The sequence below is a fragment of the Leuciscus leuciscus genome, assembly GCF_965113295.1.
Source record: "Leuciscus leuciscus genome assembly, chromosome: 1".
In the NCBI taxonomy this organism is placed as follows: Eukaryota; Metazoa; Chordata; class Actinopteri; order Cypriniformes; family Leuciscidae; genus Leuciscus; species Leuciscus leuciscus.
This window is the reverse complement of record NC_138725.1, coordinates 8,376,991-8,397,707: the sequence shown is the minus strand read 5'-3', so window position 1 is coordinate 8,397,707 and position 20,717 is coordinate 8,376,991. Positions and strand designations below refer to the sequence as shown.

General features: G+C 43.5%; 2 protein-coding genes across 4 annotated transcripts in view; one reads left to right on the top strand and one right to left on the bottom strand.

The window, feature by feature from the left end:
• LOC309489056 (uncharacterized protein) overlaps positions 1-15,426 on the top strand; it is a 49,221-nt gene extending 33,795 nt beyond the window's left edge. For both annotated transcript variants that reach the window (XM_082157571.1, XM_082157570.1), the window contains exons 2-3: positions 10,823-12,920; positions 14,829-15,426. In XM_082157571.1, the coding sequence (XP_082013697.1) occupies positions 10,828-12,920; positions 14,829-14,871 (2,136 nt within the window). In that variant the 5' untranslated portion in view covers positions 10,823-10,827 and the 3' untranslated portion in view covers positions 14,872-15,426. The remainder of the gene's footprint in view (positions 1-10,822; positions 12,921-14,828) is intronic.
• LOC309492137 (uncharacterized protein) overlaps positions 1-20,717 on the bottom strand; it is a 210,600-nt gene that overhangs the window by 116,408 nt on the left and 73,475 nt on the right. The window lies entirely within an intron of this gene.

Genomic DNA, 20,717 nt, shown 5'->3' with positions numbered 1-20,717 from the left:
AAAGTTATACCAGACGGACAAACCCATGCTGCCGTTTATGTGCGGGGATCTCACAAATATGCTGAGGAGTCTAATGGAGAAGTTTGTCAAGCCCAGTGTCATGAAGGATGCAACTACCCCTGTAAAGCTTCTCCAAGTTGACTATGCTAACTCAGTCAACCACATAGATGTCACCAAACTGAGAATCGGATTTGTCACAGAGCGAGCCCTAGAGAACATAAAACAAAACTCCTCTGAGAAGCTGATCCTGGAGTTCAGACAGAACTGCAAGCTGTTTTTACTGAAGATGGTGTCCAAACTGTTTGAAAAGTCACCACTTAAATATCCGCTTGTTAGAGGCCTGTCTGTCCTTGATCCAAGGGTGCTCCTCAAAAGCAAAGACACAAGTGTCCGAAAACTCAGCACTGTTGTACGACTCCTCGTGGAATCTGGCCGCATTGAAGAACAAAGCTGTGATGACATTCTGAGGGAGTTTGGCCACTTTTATGACCACAATCTGATATGTGCGTCAGATTCCTTCAGGAATTTCAACCCACAGATGGGAAGGTTGGATGAATTCTTCCATGAACATTTATCAAACAAGGCAGAGTTTCACCATCTCTGGGAGGTAGTAAAACTCGTCCTGGTCCTCTCACATGGTCAAGCCTCTGTTGAGAGAGGGTTTTCCGTTAACAAAGAGGTGATGGTGGAGAACCTGAAAGAGCATTCTCTGATTGCTCAGCGGATCATTCATGACCATGTGAACCATATTGGAGGGCTGCTCAACATAGTCTACACGAAAGAGCTACTCCTCTCTGCAGCTGCTGCCAGACAGAAATATCACAATTATCTGGATGACCAAAAACGTCGAAAACAAGATGAGCAGACTGCTCAGAAGAGGAAGGGAGTAATAGAGGAGATAGGTGAGATCAAGGCCAAAAAGAAGAGGATGGAGGAGGACATAAGGGTCCTCCTGAAATCTGCAGATAGTAATGCAGAGAAAGCTGAATCGGTTGGAAAACTCAGCTTCATCTCGAAATCAAATTGTCTTCGCAGAGCTGCAAAAGAAAAACAAAAAAGTCTGGAGGCTGTAGAAAAACAGCTAAAGGACAAGCTGATGGAGCTCAAAGACACTCCTTAATAGGTCCTTAATGTACCATATGGCCTTAACATACAATGTTCTGTTTAATGCAGTTTTTTTTTAGTTTTTTTTAACAAAGGGCGATAAAGGCCACTTAAGTTGATTTGTTTCGTTTTGCAGTACTTGGTGTTGCAGTATTCTGTGTTGTTTGGTGTATATTTTGTTGTTGTTTGTTTTATTGTTGTTGTTTTTCAACAGGAGTGGATAAAGTCCACTGAAGTCAACTTTAAGTTGATTTCTTTACTTGTTGAGTTGATTGTTAAATTAAATATGCACTTTGAGATTATAGACCTTATACATAAAATGCAACCTTTGGCCTAATCTTTATAACGCACATGTAGCACTTTTGGCCGCATATACTTTTGCACTATTTTGTTTTGTTAATTCTGTGTTTGACAACTCGGGTTGTTTTGATTTGCACAATATTGTTAAAAAAAGGTCAATGAGCTGAATCTGATTGACTGTCTACCTCAAAGACGAATGTTTGCATTTTTTATATTTTCAATAAATTAATTGAAAGTGAAGTGAACCTGTCAAGTGATTTTGTTTGGGGTAATTGTTTTTACATTGATTCAGACAGGTTAGATAGTAAGCAAAGTCTACTTAGACACTGATACATTTTGAAAAATAAAACTTGTGATTTGCTTAAATATATGATCCTTCTGCTATTACGAAACACAATTTTGGCTGTTTATAGCATTATCTCTTTTAATGCGATAAAAACACTAAATATTAATTTTGACTATGTATTGGTATGTAATTTACGGTGGTGTAAGGTGCTGGAAAAAGCTGTAAAATGGACCTTGAAAGTGCTTGAAAAGTGCTTGAATTTGATCTTGGAAAAGGTGTACGAACCCTGAAAAAAGCGAGCAGATCACGCCGGCGTGATTGCTGACCTCAGAGGGTTAAACGGGATGAAATGACAAAAATAACCACACAGACAGGTAAAATATTATTATATACACAAATTTGAGTGAAAATATAGACATAGAAGCAACAATTAAGATAAAAAAAGATGATCAGAATCCCAAAATAACCTTACCTCTCCAGTGCATTAACCTTGCAAAAACGGAAGAGGAGACAAAACAGGAAATTAAGATGGATCATGACATCACATCAATTAAAGGGGAAATCACAAATTTTTCAGGCAGGTATATCAAGCATTTGAAAATAAACCATTTTGTATGAATTATAATAAACAATACATACATATAACAGTACACTTTCTGTACCGGTTACATATATAACTTATTAGTTTATGTATTTGTATTTTCAGTTCTCTTACGAGAGGTCTCTCGTACTGCGTGCGTAAGATATCTTACGCTAGGGGAAAATCCTTTTTCCGTGAGATATTGAAGCCAAAAATTATCCTTAATTTTGTAATAATGCAAAACGCGTTGCGGCAGCATGCAGACATAGGCGAGGCAGCTCTGCGGCAACTGCAGCAGCCTATCGAGCGAGGCCTGGCGTGATGCCAGACCCAATCAGGGCACTTCCTGCCTTCCTGCTGCGCTTTCCGGCGCTCATATCCTTTCCATTACACTGTACTCTGTTTGTGTGTGTGTCGCCGCTGCGACACACATTCTAAAAGAGCTAGCGTCTTTTTCAAGATGCCTTCCTGCGGCTCGTGCAGAGCCACACTCAGCGACGGGGACCGCCACGTGGTTTGCGTTTCCTGCCTGGGTGAGGAACATGCAGTTCTCGCGCTCGCTGATGGCGGCTGCCCTCACTGCGAGCTGATGACTATGGCGACTCTGAGGACTCGCCTGGCCTTCTTCGCTGAGACTGCTCCCCCGCCCGCCGCGGTGTCGCGCCCTAAAAAGCGCCATGCCCAGCGGGTCCCGGAACCTTCCCCCAGCCGCCAAAGCTCGCCGGTTCGCCCGCTTGCTTCCCCGGCTTTGTCAGCCTCTCTTCCTGACGGACAGCGGCCGCCGTCTGCCGCCGCTTCCGTCGACATCACTGATGAGGAAGCCCTGCTGGGAGAGGATGATTCCTGCTCTATCCTGGCGTCAGGCAGTGAGGATTGGGCGGGCTCTGAGGATCCCGCGCCCCCTGCCCGCACATCGTCAGGCAAGAGAGCGTCCATCGAGACGGAGCTCATGCGAGTACTCGCACAGGCCGCGGCGAGCCTCGGCCTCGAGTGGTCTTCGCCCGAGCAGCCCGCTCACAACCGGCTGGATGGATTTTTCCTGCCTGGGGAGCGCGCTTCGCCTGCGTCCAGACCAGCGCCCTTCCTTCCTGAGTTACACGAAGAAGTCGCTAAGTCCTGGAACACCCCCTATTCAGCTAGAGTGCGTCCTGCTGTCTCTTTGGCATTCTCCGCAGTTGACGATGCCAAGAACAAAGGATACCTTTCGCTGCCGCCGGTCGAAGAGGCGATAGCGGCCCACTTATGTCCGCCCTCCGCTGGACGGCGCGCTAAGTTGGCCCTACCCTCTAAAGCTTGCCGCACGACGTCAAGCCTGCTCCGCCGCGCTTTCTCCGCCACCGGGCAAGCTGCGTCAGCGCTGCACACCATGGCTACGCTTCAGATCTTCCAGGCCGATCTCCTCCGTAAGCTGGATGAGGAAGGACCTGACGCGATCTGCGTGCCGGACTTAAGAAGTGCCACAGACCTCGCTCTCCGTGCTACTAAGTCTGCAGCGCAGGCCATTGGACGGAATATGGCCTCTCTCACTGTGACCGAGAGACATCTTTGGCTGACGCTCTCGGAAATGGCCGAGTCCGAGCGCACCGCGTTCCTCGACGCCCCGCTTTCCGCCACAGGCCTCTTTGGATCCTCCGTCAAGGATTTTGCGGAGAGATTCGCAGAGGTACAGAAAGCGTCACAGGCTATGAAGCACTTCCTCCCGAAGCGCTCCAGCTCTGCAGCAGGCCGTGCGAAACCGTCTGCTCAGAGCTCACAGCCACAGCCACCGTCCACTGCCTCCACTTCGCAGCGCCGCCAGGCCCGAAGCGCGAGAGAGCGCGACCTAGGATTACGGTGAAGCCCGAGGCCCCGAAGTCGTCCTAGCACGACTAGGAAAACGACGGTGTTCAAGTCCCGCTGCGGCCAGACTCACACCAAAGCTATTCGCTCGTCCAGTTCCAGCAAATGTGACTGTTCCAGTGTTTTCTGCAGCCAACAAGCCGGTTCTGTCACCCGCTTGCCTACACACAAATGCCGTTTTCACGGCTACCCAGATAAATCCCCAAAAGAGTGTATTTTCTGGTGTCCCGGCCACGGCCGATGGTGTCTCATGTGTAGTAAGAATGCCCACTGCCCAGTGCCCATCTCTACACACAAGCACAGCCTGTCACACAGGGCTCGCGCACATAAAACCGACTCAGATCGGTTGCGCTTCAAACATGATGAATGTGCCCACTACCCAGTGCCCACTAACACCACGTTATGCATGTCTCACGGTTTCTGTAAAAACGAAACCAACGTGCACTCGCTTCACTCAAGCGAACGATGCTTTCGGTGTGATAAATGTGCCCGCTGTCCCGCGCCCACATCCACACATAGACATGACAGTTCCCACGGGAACCGCCCAGCCCTCCCCCTCGCGGTTGACCACCGCAGAGGAGTCGAGCGCGGGCAATCTGCCCGCTGTTATCAGCGCGCCCCATGCCTCAAATGTCACGAGCGCGACGCTTGTGTTGTAGCATGCCGAAGCTTCTCCATCGCTGAGCGAGCGGAGCGCGCTTCGTATTCAACCCCTAGCTATCCATGCAGACGCATGGGCAAAGCTGCCTGGGGTTTCGAAATGGGTGCTGAACATTATAAAAAGAGGCTATTCGCTACAGTTTCGCCGACGCCCTCGCCGCTATGCGGCGCGCGTCGAGACCACGGTAAAAACAGAAGTAGCACATTTACTTCGAGCCGAAGTGGCGAAACTATTGAGCAAAGGGGCCATAGAGCCTCTCTCTCAAGTTCAGAGCGAAGGAGGGCTATACAGCAGATACTTCCTGGTACCGAAAAAAGACGGGGGTCTCAGACCCATACTAGATCTAAGGCAACTGAACAGAGTGCTTGTGAAGCGACAGTTCAGGATGCTCACGACCAGACAAATCCTTGTGCAGATTCGCCAAGGAGATTGGTTTGTGTCAATAGATCTGAAAGACGCGTATTTTCAAATACAGATAGCGTCACGTCACAGGCGATATTTGAGATTCGCCTTCGAGGGCCAGGCATATCAGTACACAGTCCTGCCGTTCGGTTTATCCCTGGCACCCCGTACATTTACGAAGTGCAGGGATGCGGCACTCGCACCCCTCAGAATGAGAGGCATGCGAGTACTGAACTATTTGGACGATTGGCTGATTCTAGCGCAATCTCGCTCAGTGCTCATAGAACACACGACCGTTTTACTCGATCACCTCGAGAATTTGGGTCTCAGTGTCAATTGGGCGAAGAGCTCTCTGTCACCCAGTCAGAAGATATCTTTCCTGGGCACAGAATTGGACTCGCTGTCCATGATAGCGCGACTATCACCACAGCGCGCGGTAGACATTCAACGCACAGCAAACTGGTTCCGCTGCGGCGCGTCTGTCCCGCTCAAGAAATTTCAGAAGATGCTAGGTCTCATGGCCTCAGCATCATCAGTGCTCCAGCTGGGCCTGCTCCGCATGCGCCCGCTGCAGTTTTGGCTGAAAGCGCGAGTCCCACGCAGAGCGTGGGCATCCGGTTTGCTTCGCCTCAGGGTCAATCAGAAGTGCATCACAGCTCTGAAACCTTGGAGAGCGAACGACTGGTACCAATCAGGTGTAAGCCTGGGGACTTCCTCGAGGGTGAAAGTGGTGTCCACGGACGCGTCCACCTCAGGATGGGGAGCGCTGCTCGAGGGCAGACCGTTCTTCGGCCAGTGGTCGGAGCAGCGCACGTGCCAGGGCTCCTGAATATAGGACCAGACAGACTGTCCAGGAACAATGTTCCGGCAGGCGAATGGTCTCTACACCCACAGACAGTCCAACTGCTGTGGAAGAAATTCGGCAGAGTGGAATTAGACCTGTTCGCGTCTCAAGAAAACGCTCACTGTCCGGAATTTTTCTCCAAGAGCAGGGACGCGCTGGCCCATGTGTGGCCCCGCCGCCCGCTCTATGCTTTTCCCCCCGTCTCTCTCCTGCCTCAGGTGATAGAGCGGATCAGGGAAGAAGGATGCTCAGTATTGCTGGTGGCACCGTTCTGGGAAAACCAACCTTGGTTCCCAGTCGTGATGCAGTTAGCAAGTACTGCCCCGTGGCCAGTACCAGTGAGGAGAGACCTCCTCTCACAGGCCCACGGCTCGATCTGGCATCCTCACCCGGAATTATGGTCCCTTCATGTCTGGGCCATCAACGGGTACATGTTGGACTCCCTAAAGGAGTATTAAACACGATCACGCAGGCTAGAGCTCCGTCTACGAGACGGCTCTACTCCTCGAAATGGTCAGTGTTTTCGGGCTGGTGCACAGCCCGTGGTGTGTCACCCACAGACTGTGGTGTGACGGAGGTGCTTTCCTTCCTACAAGAGCTGTTGGATAAGGGCAGGGCCCCCTCCACGCTCAAAGTTTATGTGGCGGCTATAGCAGCGTTCTCAGGAACAACGCTTGGTCAGTCAATAGGAAGGAACGATTTAGTCATCCGCTTCCTTAGAGGGGCTAAGAGACTGAATCCTCCCAGACCTCCCTCAGTCCCCGTATGGGACCTTTCTATGGTTCTGGAAGCCATGAAAGGTGCGCCATTTGAGCCTTTACAGTCAATTGATTTGAAACACCTGTCTTTCAAGACTGTGTTTCTGCTGGCTCTCGCTTCAGTGAAGCGCATAGGGGACCTGCACGCGCTCTCTGTGAGCGCGGCGTGCATGGAGTTTGGGCCTAATGACTCAAAAGTTATACTCAAACCTAAGCACGGTTATGTTCCAAAATCCCTCAACACATCGTTTAGGGCGCAGGTTATCTCCCTGTCAGCCCTACCGGTCCCTGATGAGGAAAGAGACGCGAGCCTCCTTTGCCCAGTCAGGGCATTACGAGCTTATGTGTCTCGCTCGTCTGTTTTCAGACAGACGGAGCAGCTCTTTGTTTCGTTTAGCGGACGTTCTAAGGGACTAGCCGCGTCGAAACAGAGCCTATCCAGATGGATAGTTGATGCTATAGCGCTGGCATACGCCTCCAAGGGCATGCAGTGCCCGTTGGGTGTCAGAGCGCACTCCACGAGAGGCATGGCCTCTTCGTGGGCCTGGTCAAGTGGGATTGCCTTGCAAGATATTTGTATGGCGGCAGGCTGGGCCTCCCCGTCTACATTTATAAGGTTCTATAACCTAGAGGTTCCCGCCCTGCAGGCCAGGCTGCTGTCGGTCTAAGTTTACCAGTATTATCTGACCTGATGCTATCAGCTCAGAATGCTGCGTCTACTGAGCACAGCTCAATGTTCGACAGTGAAAAGTAGCAGCACGAGATGTGCCTGGGCAAACTGTGTAAGACCCACATTCCCCCATCAGTTCAGGCCGTACCCCGCCCTGTCTGTATGATGAAATTCGCGTCTAAGCGACGCTGCCATATGTGGAAGAGTGCGGCTTCGCCCCTCCCTCCCGGACTCCCTGTGAGTTCCCTGAGTGATTGTGCACTATATGTACCCCGGGCTTTCGCCCTTGGGTCTTTGGTGTCAGATCTCAGCATACACGGCGTTTTGCATTGGGTCCCCTAGCGTAAGATATCTTACGCAGTACGAGAGACCTCTCGTAAGAGAACGTACTCGGTTACTAACGTAACCTCGGTTCTCTCTAGAAGAGGGAACGAGTACTGCGTATCTTGCCGTGCATGCACACGCTCTGGTTGCTTCGATGATGAAAAACCAGATAATAGCTGCCTGCGAGCGGTATTTATAGGCCTAGACCACGCCCATTTCGGCGGGACGTGACGCAGCGGGCGCGAAGTGCCCTGATTGGGTCTGGCGTCACGCCAGGCCTCGCTCGATAGGCTGCTGCAGTTGCCGCAGAGCAGCCAATAGGCGCGCGAGCTGCCTCGCCTATGTCTGCATGCTGCCGCAACGCGTTTTGCATTATTACAAAATTAAGGATAATTTTTGGCTTCAATATCTCGCGGAAAAAGGATTTTCCCCTAGCGTAAGATATCTTACGCAGTACTCGTTCCCTCTTCTAGAGAGAACCAAGGTTACGTTAGTAACCGAGTACGTTTCACGCCATATATACAGTAAAAAAAAAATTTAATAGAGTTAAACTTGCTGGATAATTTAATGTGAATTCATTGAGGCCAGTACAGTGCATGTTTACTGATTTTATGGAATACATGCACGCTAGAGTTTTGTTAATTAAACAATTAGACTATGACATTTAGATGTTTGAAAACTGCTGAACTGACCCCAAACCAGCCCAAATTTTGTCCACCCGCCCATTTTTTGCATAGACGGTAAAAGAAATGGACACAGCGACCCCATAGATTTCAACGGAGAAAAGTGAAGTCAATTAGAAGCACTCACTTCCTGATGGCTGAGCGTACTGCGCAGCCTCAAACTGAGCATGATGATGTAGATGTGACGTGAGCAACCTGTCTGACAGTTGTAAGCCTTCTAGTAGCTGTGCCAAGAGAAATCTGAATCATTCCCTTCCGAAACTTGCAGAGACGGAGAGCATAAGTAGGAGGTGTCAATGAGCTAAGAGCAGGAGCAACTTTTGCTAAGTATTCTAATTAATTATTTTGTCATTTTGCCTCCACGTCCCCCCGATTGCCCGCAAGCTTTTCCTCCTGTCCATACAACAATCTCTCTACTGTGCGACAGAGAGTTGCGTGGTTATGACGCAATCGTTAGCCTATTTTGACAAAAACTGCTTCTACAGGGCCATAGTGTAAGATGCAAGGTAATGGAGCCTTTTTTACATTGACGTGTTTCTTTAGAAATAAACAATGGACAAATGGAGTCTTTAAACGCCTCAGATGTAAAGTTATTCGCTGTCAAAGTGAATACGAGTCAATGGAATGCTAACAGCAGGTGAAGGCTTGCTAGCCAATGGCGGCCCACATAGAAGGTACGCTTTTCGGCTGCTGGAATACCCCCCCTTTAATTTTTGTCCAAAACGGCCCAATCTGGCAACACTGGCCCAGATTATGTCACTTCCTGGGTGTCACAATTAATAAATTGTTTAGAGGAAAATCAGTCCAGAAGTTAACAGGGTTGCGTGAAACATGTTGGACACAGATAATGCTAATAAAAACTGTTAGTTTAAAGGGGTCATATAATGCCATTTTTGTACAAGCTAATATGATTCTATAGGGTCTAAATTAAAAGTTTGTAATATACTTTAATTAAAAATTCTCATTAGTATTGTAAGAAAACACTCATTTTACCTGGTCAAAAACAGCTCTGTTTTCAGCACGCCGTTTAAGTGCATGTGTCTTTAAATGATAATGAGCTTTGCTCACCCTGCCCCTCTGTTCTGTGCATACACCTATAAACGTGGGATGATGAATTATATTGAGAACGTCGTACATAGAAAACATGCCCTAATGTACCTGAGTGTAAAATTAGCCGCATTCATCGTGAGGCGTGCAAGCTATTTGCAAAGATTAATATAAAGATTAATATAAAGGTCAATAAAACGTTACACTCACTTCAGTTCTTCTGGAGGTTCAGCAGGAACAGGAATAGTTGGTACCTATCCTTTTTTCAGGAGCTGTCACAGTGTCTGGGTTGTGTTCCCTGGGTCACCACTAGATGTCCTCCTTCCCCGGTGTCACTCGCATCATGAACTACATTTCCCATCATCCTGTCTGGCTACCACTGATCATTGCACTCAGGTGTTCCCCATCATCATTGCACTCAGCTGTTTCCCCTCACCTTGTTAGTGTCTGTGTATATATATCCTGTTTGTGTCAGTGTTTGTCACTGAGTCCTTGTCACAAAATCGTCACAAAATCGAACAGCTTGATTTGAGATGGGAGGAAACATATAAGAAGATTTAAAAAAAAACACTGGATGGATTTATATCATTTTATGATGGTTGTGTACAGGCACTGCCAACACACATTTCAGTACAATCAACTTGTAAAAGTGCATGAACCATTATATGACCCCTTTAAAACCAGTTAAAGCCCACCGTTAGTCTACACTTTGAGCATGTTGCAAACACTGCAACGGTCGTGAAATGAGGTCACACTCTGCGGTGTCTTTTATTACAAACAAATATGACAAAAATAATAATTCCACAAATATACAATCTACTGCACGTTACTGCAAAAATAATTTTTTTCTCACAGTAAAATTCACTTGATCTTGTGTTTCCGGTGTCCCACATTCACATGCGTATAAATGGACGTCAGTGGAAGGAAAAGTTTATTGTAACTGGCCTTTAATAATTACGTTTTTAGTTTAATGAATTAAATATCAATCTAAATGTTGGTGTCAAAATTATTACACTATTGTATATTTTTTTATGTATTACATTAGATAATTTTGTTGATCCAAATATATTTAATATTTCTTACTACTGAAATATGGTATTTGTATATAATGTTTTAAAAATAATAATTGAAGATCAATGTACCTCATTCATGTAAATTTTCAGGGACGTATAATTTATAAAAAGGCATAAAAATTATTGTGATATTTATAGAAGTTGTTTACTTTGGTACATCATGGTTCACTGTTATGTCCTTTCACTTCATATATCTCTTGGAATTGTTTTGATGTACTGAAAATGAAATATTTTTTACTCTTTGATTTTAGACCCGATGGAAGAGATCGAGGAGAGTGAAGAACTGAGTGAAGTGGAGGAGGAGAGTGAAGAACTGAGTGAAGTGGAGGAGGAGAGTGAAGAACTGAGTGAAGTGGAGGAGGAGAGTGAAGAACCGAGTGAAGTGGAGGAGGAACATCATGCCAAACCTAGAGAAAAACCTTTGAGTCGCTCAAAGACTAAAAATAATTTTTTAAAGAAAAGAAGAGCCAAGAAATCTTTCACCTGCACTCAGTGTGGGAAGAGTTTCACAACCAAACGACGTCTTGAGATTCACATGAGGATCCACACTGGAGAGAAGCCGTTCATGTGTGATCAGTGTGAAAAGAGATTCTCAGACAAAAAATCTCTTAAGATTCACATGAGAGTTCATACAGGAGAGAAGCCACATGTATGCAATCAATGTGGGGATAGTTTTAGTCAATCATCACACCTTAAGAAACACATTAGGATCCACACCGGCGAGAAGCCGTTCACATGTGATCAATGCGGGAAGAGTTTCAGTCGATCTTCACACCTTAAAGGACACATAAAAATCCACACAGGAGAAAAGCCATTCACATGTGATCAATGTGGGAAGAGTTTCAGTCAATCTTCACACCTTAAAGGACACATAAAAATCCACACAGGAGAAAAGCCATTCACATGTGATCAATGCGGAAAGAATTTCCCACAAAAACGTACTCTTGATGTTCACATGAGGATCCACACCGGAGAGAAGCCGTTCTCATGTGATCAATGCGGAAAAACATTTCTCTGTGCATCATACCTGAAGAAACACCTGACAGTTCATACGAAGGAGAAGCCACATTCATGTTCTGTGTGTGGAAAGAGTTTTTCACTGCTGCAATATTTACATACACACCAGAAAATACATACTGGTGTGAGAGAGTACATGTGCTTTGAGTGTGAGAAGACTTTTATTACAGCGCACTGTTTAAAACTGCACCAGAGAATTCACACTGGAGAAAAACCTTACATGTGTTCACACTGTGACAAGAGATTCAGACTGTCAGCAGATCTGAAAACACATGAGAGGATCCACACTGGAGAAAAACCTTACATGTGTTCACACTGTGACAAGAGATTCAGACTGTCAGCAAATCTGAAAACACATGAGAGGATCCACACTGGAGAAAAACCTTACAAGTGTTCACACTGTGACAAGAGATTCAGTCGGTCAGCAGATCTGAGATCACATGAGAGAATCCACACTGGAGAAAAACCTTACATGTGTTCACACTGTGACAAGAGATTCAGTCAATCAGAACATCTGAAAACACATGAGATGATCCACACTGGAGAAAAACCTTACAAGTGTTCACACTGTGACAAGAGATTCTGTCACTCATCAACTCTGAAACCACATGAGATGATCCACACTGGAGAAAAACCTTACAAGTGTTCACACTGTGACAAGAGATTCAGTCTGTCATCAAATCTGAAAACACATGAGATGATCCACACTGGAGAAAAACCTTACAAGTGTTCACACTGTGACAAGAGATTCAGTCGGTCATCATCTCTGAAAACACATGAGAGGATCCACACTGGAGAAAAACCTTACAAGTGTTCACACTGTGACAGGAGATTCAGTCGGTCAGATTTTTTGAGATCACATGAGATGATCCACACTGGAGAAAAACCTTACAAGTGTTCACACTGTGACAAGAGATTCAGTCTGTCATCATATCTGAAAACACATGAGAGGATCCACACTGGAGAAAAACCTTACAAGTGTTCACACTGTGACAAGAGATTCAGTCAGTCATCATCTCTGAAAACACATGAGAGGATCCACACTGGAGAAAAACCTTACAAGTGTTCACACTGTGACAAGAGATTCAGTCTGTCAGCAAAACTGAAAACACATGAGATGATCCACACTGGAGAAAAACCTTACAAGTGTTCACACTGTGACAAGAGATTCAGTCTGTCATCAAATCTGAAAAAACATGAGAGGATCCACAGTGGAGAGAAGTCGCACACGTGTGATCAGTGCGGAGAGAGTTTCTCTATTAAAACTCACCTGAAGCGACACATGAAGATCCATGCAGTGGAGAAACCACATCAACACAGTGTGAGATCACGGTAAGTAGTTTATCTTTATGTGCTGAGAAACAAAACCTGGAATCTTGAAGTTAGTTTGGCTTGTGTGCTTTTCCTGCAGCAGCTTCACCATTAAAGCAACACTAGGGACATTTTTTTTACCTTAAAATAATGTTTCCAAAATCGTTTCAATGGTTCATCAAGTCGTAACAGGGTGAAAGGCACTTATGCCTCTGCTTTGTGGTCCTTTATCTGCTATAACCACGCATTTAAGATTGCCAGATCGGGTCACGTTTCTGTAGTTCTAATGAGACAATACCGCTTCCAACCTGTAGGGCGACCGCAGCGGAAAAGTTCCATAGTGTTACTTTAAGGGTTAGGCTTTATTTTTTGTGTGCATTTAGTCCATAAAAATTGTATTTACTGCTATAAATTCACACGTTTGGTAGATGTTTTCACACAGTGACCCTCATTTACAAAACGAGCATACCACAGAAAATTGGGCGCACGGTTTCCAGGCAAAAAAATTGGCATTTATTTATCAATATGGACATGAGCAGTGGCTATGTTTAAATCTCACATCAGGTCTGAGATTGTGTTATCGTTATGAGAACACCAGGCATGAGATTTACACTTAACAAATTTATAATGATTTATCATGAGTCTGGTCTGGGGTTGTGAGGCCGGTTGGATGTACTGCCAAATTCTCTGAAACGCCTTTGGAGACGGCTTATGGTAGAGAAATGAACATTCAATTCACGGGCAACAGCTCTGGTGGACATTCCTGCAGTCAGCCTGCCAATTGCACGTTCCCTCAAAACTTGCGACATCTGTGGCATTGTGCTGTGAGATAAAACTGCACATTTTGGCCTTTTATTGTGGCCAGCCCTAAGGCACACCTGTGCAATAATCATGCTGTCTAATCAGCATCTTGATATGCCACACCTGTGAGGTGGATGGATTATCTCGGCAAAGGAGAAGTGCTCACTAACACAGATTTAGACAGATTTGTGAACAATATTTGAGAGAAATAGGCCTTTTTTGTACATAGAAAAAGTCTTAGATCTTAGAGTTCAGCTCATGAAAAATGGGGGCAAAAACATAAGTGTTGCGTTTATAATTTTGTTCAGTGTAAATGAAGATTGCCACATTTATCAATGTAAGATCAGTTGTACGATGTACGTACAATTAGTTGTTTCAGCCCTGTTTAGTTTGTTTGTTTTGATCATTAAATACTATTTTTTTTTAAAAGAAACATCATTATGCTGAAGAACAAAAAGTTTGGTGTTTAGGTTGGAGAATATTTCAACTAGTTTCATTGGCCTTCAAATAAATGTGCTGACCAGTATATTACTTGTATAAACTTTGTCAGATGCCCAGAGCTGCTGCAGATACACCTTTGAGAGCATTTGGTGGCACTAGTGAAACCAGCATTAAAGATTGGAATTACTTTAAATAAAACATTAGCATTTCATGAACACTTTGAATTACTTTAGTCATGATTAGCAAGATAATTGTGTAAAAGAGTCCATTGAAAGTAACTTTTGCCATGCGAGACATTTACATTTATGCCCCTGGCAGATGCTTTCACGCGCTCTATTGTACAGGCGCAAAAATATGAGAATCTGTTGACAGACGGCCCTTTCACAACAAACGTCAAACAAATAAGCTCAGAGGCCAATCAGCTTGTGTCATGTAGGAAACTATGTGACTTCTTAAAGATCATATGTCAAGCCTGCGTCATCTAGAGTTTTATGACCAAACTAGTGATTTATAACACAAATCATCTTCATGACATTAAAATAGATCATAATCGTGCATAGCAGTTATTGACCAGATTTGATGGGATTAAAATGACTATTATACTCAGTGATCTTGACTTTGAGCTTAACTTTTAATTTCATGTTTGTCTCTCATTTGAAATCTCACATGATTTAATGTTTCTTTTAGACCTGATGGACGTGAACAAGAAAGGAAAAACAGAAGGCAATAAATCTGTCTCCTGCCCTCAGTGTAAAAAACGCTTCACATGTAAATCAAGTCTGGAGATTCACATGAGAGTTCACACTGGGAAGAAGCGGCTCAGGCTTTCTCTCTGAAATCACATCTTCTCATTCTGAAGAAAGACCATTTAACTGTGATCAGTGCGGTAAACTGTTTCATTGGGCTTCAGTCCTGAAGAAACACCTGAAGATTCACACAAAGGAGAAGATTCATTAGTAATATTACACCAGAAAAGACACGGCAATGTGTGTTTCAGTGCATGAAGGACTTTACTACAGATGATGAACTGAAAGAGCACCAGAAAATTCACACTGGAAAACACCTTTGAAGTTCAGAGAGCTGAAAAAGAGGCCATAACACTTTTGAGAGAGAAATTAATCTGATATTAATTTTTAACTTGTTCTTCATTGTTTTTCATCAGAACATCTAGTTTATCTTCCACTTCTACTCTTCCATTCGAATACAACATGAAATTGTATGTAGCTCTGAAACTGGACACTTTTCTTCTCTTCTTCTCTTGAGATGCTTTGGCTCTTAAAAGTCAGTAAAGAGAGAGATCTGTCTCATTCGCTTTCACTTTTACTTAATTTTTGCATTTGCTTCAAGTAATGCTCGATTAAACTCATTACTCATTTTATCACTCTTTTTTTTTATAGTTCTGAAAGCCATGAAACACTGTTTGCTTTTTGAGCTTTCCATGTTTTAATTTTGTCAATAGAGCTTTTAAATGCCTAATGTAGTGAACAGCAGACATGATGGCACCAGAGGTCCATACTTCACAACAGGAGTCTCTTTGTCTTACTGTGATTAAGGCCCCATCCACACTACTGCGTTTTAGTTTAGAAACGGAGAATTAAAACGAATGCGATCTCCGTCCACAGCAGCGTTTTAGAAACGTTTTAGCTGTGTATTAGAATTGATCTCCGTCCACATTAAAACGTCTGAAAACGCGGATCACGTGACCATTCACCAACACTGGGAATGCGCGTGCCGGTGTAAACCTAGAGACTTTCAAACATCAAAATGTCATTTATTAATATGTATTTGTGTCAAAATGACATATAAACATCTTTTCCTATTCTATTTTGCCTGGAAACGCTTCCAACACGCTAGCGTGTCGCATGAAAAATAGGCGTCGGTTCTATTTCTAGAATGCACACGTTTTCCGTGTGAGCAGTTTCTTACTGAATATTACCTGTGTATACTCCATGACTGATGACACCCAATCATAGAGCCGAGCGTGAGCCTCTGCGTCATCGTTTCTAAAGTCCTACGTTTTGACCCGTCTTCACTAAAACGCAAAACAGGGTCGGCAGCGTTTCTAAACTTCTCCGTTTTAGGTCTTCGTTTGTGCCGTTTTAGTCTGGACGGGAGGTGCAAACGTAGCAAAAGGTCTCCAACGAAAACGCAGTAGTGTGGATGGAAGAAGACAGAAGGATGTGATAGGACCCTCAAAGACAACTAAAGGACTATGGTAATCAGGACTGCCAGAGGTGACGACATCAACGACCCGTTGATCTCTAATCTAATCACTGGTTGTCCATTGTTCATGGATTTTCACCTCAACTCCATTCCTGAGACCAACGTCTGAATAACCATGGACTGCCCAGGGCCCCCAAACTGGCTAGAACACGGTAGGAACAAAGAACCCTGAGAAAAAGACTAATCTTTTTACACATTGGTTTAGAACCACAAAAAGCGACAGGAAACTGTAAGGAACATGTCCTGCATATCTCCTTATTCATCCAGGGAACCATTCACACACAGTGGAAACTGCACCTGGAATAACAGCCATGTAATCTCACCCACTAACACAGTAATGGACATCTGGGTGATAACTCATCTGAGCTGCACGACTCTTGCCTTTGTAACCTCTAACCTGCAAAGGATCCTGTGGATCGACCACCGCCTGACCTACAGTTCTCCGGATTACACAAGGACCAGCAGCGAACCTCCAGCACTCAGTGTGGCTCTGCAACTGGTGGAAAGGGATCCAGTTTACCCCCACTGCGAATGGAAAGACACCAGACACCGTAGCCCATTGCAGGACTGATCACTCGACCACGTGGAAAATAAATATAACCTAACCAAACCTCTTCCCAAAGGCCTGGGCATTAGGTTGTTGCTACAGTTACATTTACGCATTTGGCAGATGCTTTTATCCATACATTGGATTTCAAGGCACACATTTACATACATGGGAAATCAAACCCATTACCTTGGCGTTGCAAGCGCCAACACTCTACTGTTTGAGCTACAGGATAGCTTGTTGCTATATTAGATTTGTTTTAGTTTTTTTGTAGAGACTGTATCTAGGGTCTGCATATACAGTGTTATATAATATCAAGAAAATGCAATTACCTGCCTCCTTGTTTATTATATATGCCTTTATTGTTACACATATTTAGCCAATGTATTGGATATAATGCATTGCATTCAATGTTATTATTTATTTTGTTTGTAAAAGATGGCTTATATTGTTTTGGCATAGATGTACAGTAATTGGTTTTGTATGTATATGTGACTGTACCAACCCATGTTAAGAGGAGCAGAAAAGTGTGATTATGTGTGTGCGCTAGAGGACTCCTAGAGCTGTAAATGAACTCAGCCATCTTAGTTGAGTTTACTGGAGTTCAAGGACATGAAGAGGTGGACCGCTTGCACCTGCCTGGAGAAGAATCTGGGAAACTTTGGAGGAGTGTCAACCTAACGCCTGTTAAAAACAACAGGAGTATAAAAGACTGATGAACTGACTGCCTCGTGGGATACTGATACGCCAGTGCCCCCGACGCCTAGAAGCCCAGAGCTGAGGACAAGAAACCCCAAGCAGAAGATAAGAAGCCCAGCGCTTACGACACCTTTGATTCAAAACGGGATTATTGTATTTTATACTTAAACGATGAAGTTCTATTTGCCTTTATATTTTTGTTTATTATAAAAAGAAAAGTAACCAATTAAAAGAAATTTAATTGATTACAAAATCTGCCTTCTGAGATTTATGATGCTGGAAGACTTTTAATGAGAACATACCACAGAGGAGTCTTCTGACCAAATTGTAAGTACCTTTTGAATGCTTACGGTTTAGGTCAGATTTGACTTTCTTTACCTTACCTGAGAATAATAAATAAATAGGTAAAAGGTGTTAAGAGTAAAGTACACACCGTAAAACATGGCGCCCAACGTTTTAGGGGCATTGATCCATCGACCCCTGGCCACGGTCGATCGAGCAATGCTTGCCCATTCGCTTCTGCACTCGTACGATTGAGTATAGGAGTACGAACTTTGAAAGCTAGTAAATTACCAACTAAGAGGCAACCTGTAAGACCCCAAAAAGACGTCTAAGAGAAACTTCTGGAAAAGATAGTATTTAAAAATACAACTTAGAGAGAGTGTAACTGCCCCCGGTGGGTATAAACAAGATGTGGAGAGTCTCGACTGATGTCCTTACGGTTTCTTTATTTGCATTTTCCAGTATCCGTAATGCACCGTGAAAACTATAAAAATATACAAATAGATACAAACATAAGTACCTTTATACACATTTCCTTAGCTAAATCAAACATACTCAAGCAATAAACCTAATTAAATACACCACTAAACAACCATCATTTTCCACCAAAATTCATATACACTACACCATAACCTTTAAATTACACACAGATTAACATATCAAAGCGAAATGGCTCTTTGTCAATACATAGCTTAAATAACTTAAAACAATAAACACGAACACCTCACTCCCGCAACATCCACATATAAACAACTACACGTACCTCGTTCCGCTTCCCAAGGGCGTTAAACCAAACCTGGCAATTTCCTTTGTTCCTTATCGTTCCTAAGTTTGGCGTCTTTACTGTGTACTCCCTTCTGTTCGCTCTTACTTTGTTTATGAGTTTGCCACAGCTGTAACTCGTAAGCACGGGTTTATTTAGGGTTAGTTTAACCTAGTGGGAGAAACTATACTGCCCACTAGTGGAAGTCACTGGTGCCCGCGCAGAGTGAAGTGTTCATATCTACGCCACAATCCCAATAAAAACGTCCTTTATAAATACACAATATATGCATTCACACTCATTAATCAAGACCTTTTAAATAACTCCAAACGGACAGTTACAGAGAGCAAAGATTAATATAAAAATAAAATTCCGAGAGAGTGGAAAAATTAATGCTATGATGCATAATAATAATGTGCACATAAGAAATAAAATTAAAGTCGACTAAGAGAAATTTAGCCAGAAAGTAATCATCTAGAAAAGATTATTTAAAGGAAAAACCCAGATAGGGTTGAATGCGCGTAGAACAAATAACTTTATGAGCGAGAGAGCCATAAAGATTGAGAAAGCCGTGAAAAAGGAGAGACAGAAAGTCTCAAACGGCTAGTCTCAGACAGTAAAAGGCAGAGACTGGCTAAAAGATAAGACCTGTTAGTGGAGGACGCTTCGCTTATGACAGGGCAAGCAGTAAAATCCAGCAATGTAGATATTTAACATGAGGAGATTCTCATGTATTAAAATGAAAACTAGCCTTCCAGGCAGACACAACGGTTCTAGAAAATGGAACGAGGCTTCTCTATAGAGATAGACCAAAATGGTTAAAACTTAAAGACTGAGGTAGGTCTAACATGAATGTGTACATGTAATAACATTACAGAATAAGACTTCTAGACAAGGAATAATGGTTAATAATGATTAATGACTGTTAACAAACAGCTAAGAAATGTTTTTCTAAATATTACGAATGATAGAGTGCTAAAATGAATTTAAACCACCGGACCTGGATAGACAGGCTATATATCAAGTTGATATTAATATCTTTAAACAAACAGAAGAAATGTACCTAACATTGTCAAAAGACAGTTTCATGAAGTGGAAATATGCAGGCTAAAAGTAGGAATTATAATCTATAACAATATGTGTTGAGAAAAATGGGATGTTATCTGGCATATTAAAATAAAAATAAAAAGTGTAATGAAAGTATAATTATTGGTCCTGGAACAGCCAGGATGATTTTATTGTAAAATAGGTGTACCGGTTAAAGAGACAGAGTCTGTGAGCATAGCTCAGACTCGAAAAGCCAACAGTGGTGCGTGCCAGATCGTCTCCAACACTGTATTACAGAGAAGAGCTCGTACTTCAGAACGCTAGAGGCTGAAAGACCTGTAAAACGATAGTTATGAAAACTTAAGGGAGGCACTGACAACAAAATAAGTCAGGTAAACTTTATTTTAATATAAAGTTAAATAATAGTTTATGATGGAGTAAAAATGGTAATTGAAGGAATATAATTACAAATAACAGACATTGAAGAAAATGGGAGATAATCTATTAACAATAAACTTGTAAAGTAACAATGCAAAGAGTAACAACTTTAGAAACGGGAAAAGATGTCCCCAAGGACTCTCTCGGCCGTCCACGCCTCCGTATGAGAGTTTTACAACAGAGTCAGGGTGAGTTAGAGGGTTCAGAGAACTCCAATACCTCTGATACACAACACAGAAAGTGAAAGCAGGAAATCAAAAGATATTGTGTTAAATGTAGCTAGTATATACTTTTAATATTGAATGATTAGTCAGAGGTTAATGTAGTAAATACAGAGGACTAAATACAAATAGTCTGATAGAGAGAAATGAAGTAGGATGCTATTAAGAGGAAAACAAAAATAATAGTAAATAAATAAAAAACTTGTGCCTATAGAAATTTTACTTACAGGGATATAAAGACAGCCAGTCTACAATGGGAACCCATTTACTGAGGGTTTAAGTAGAAAAGTGACTAAAACTTTAAAACAAGTAATAGTGTCATTAAAAACACAAATGAGTTTCTGAAGCGAGACTTA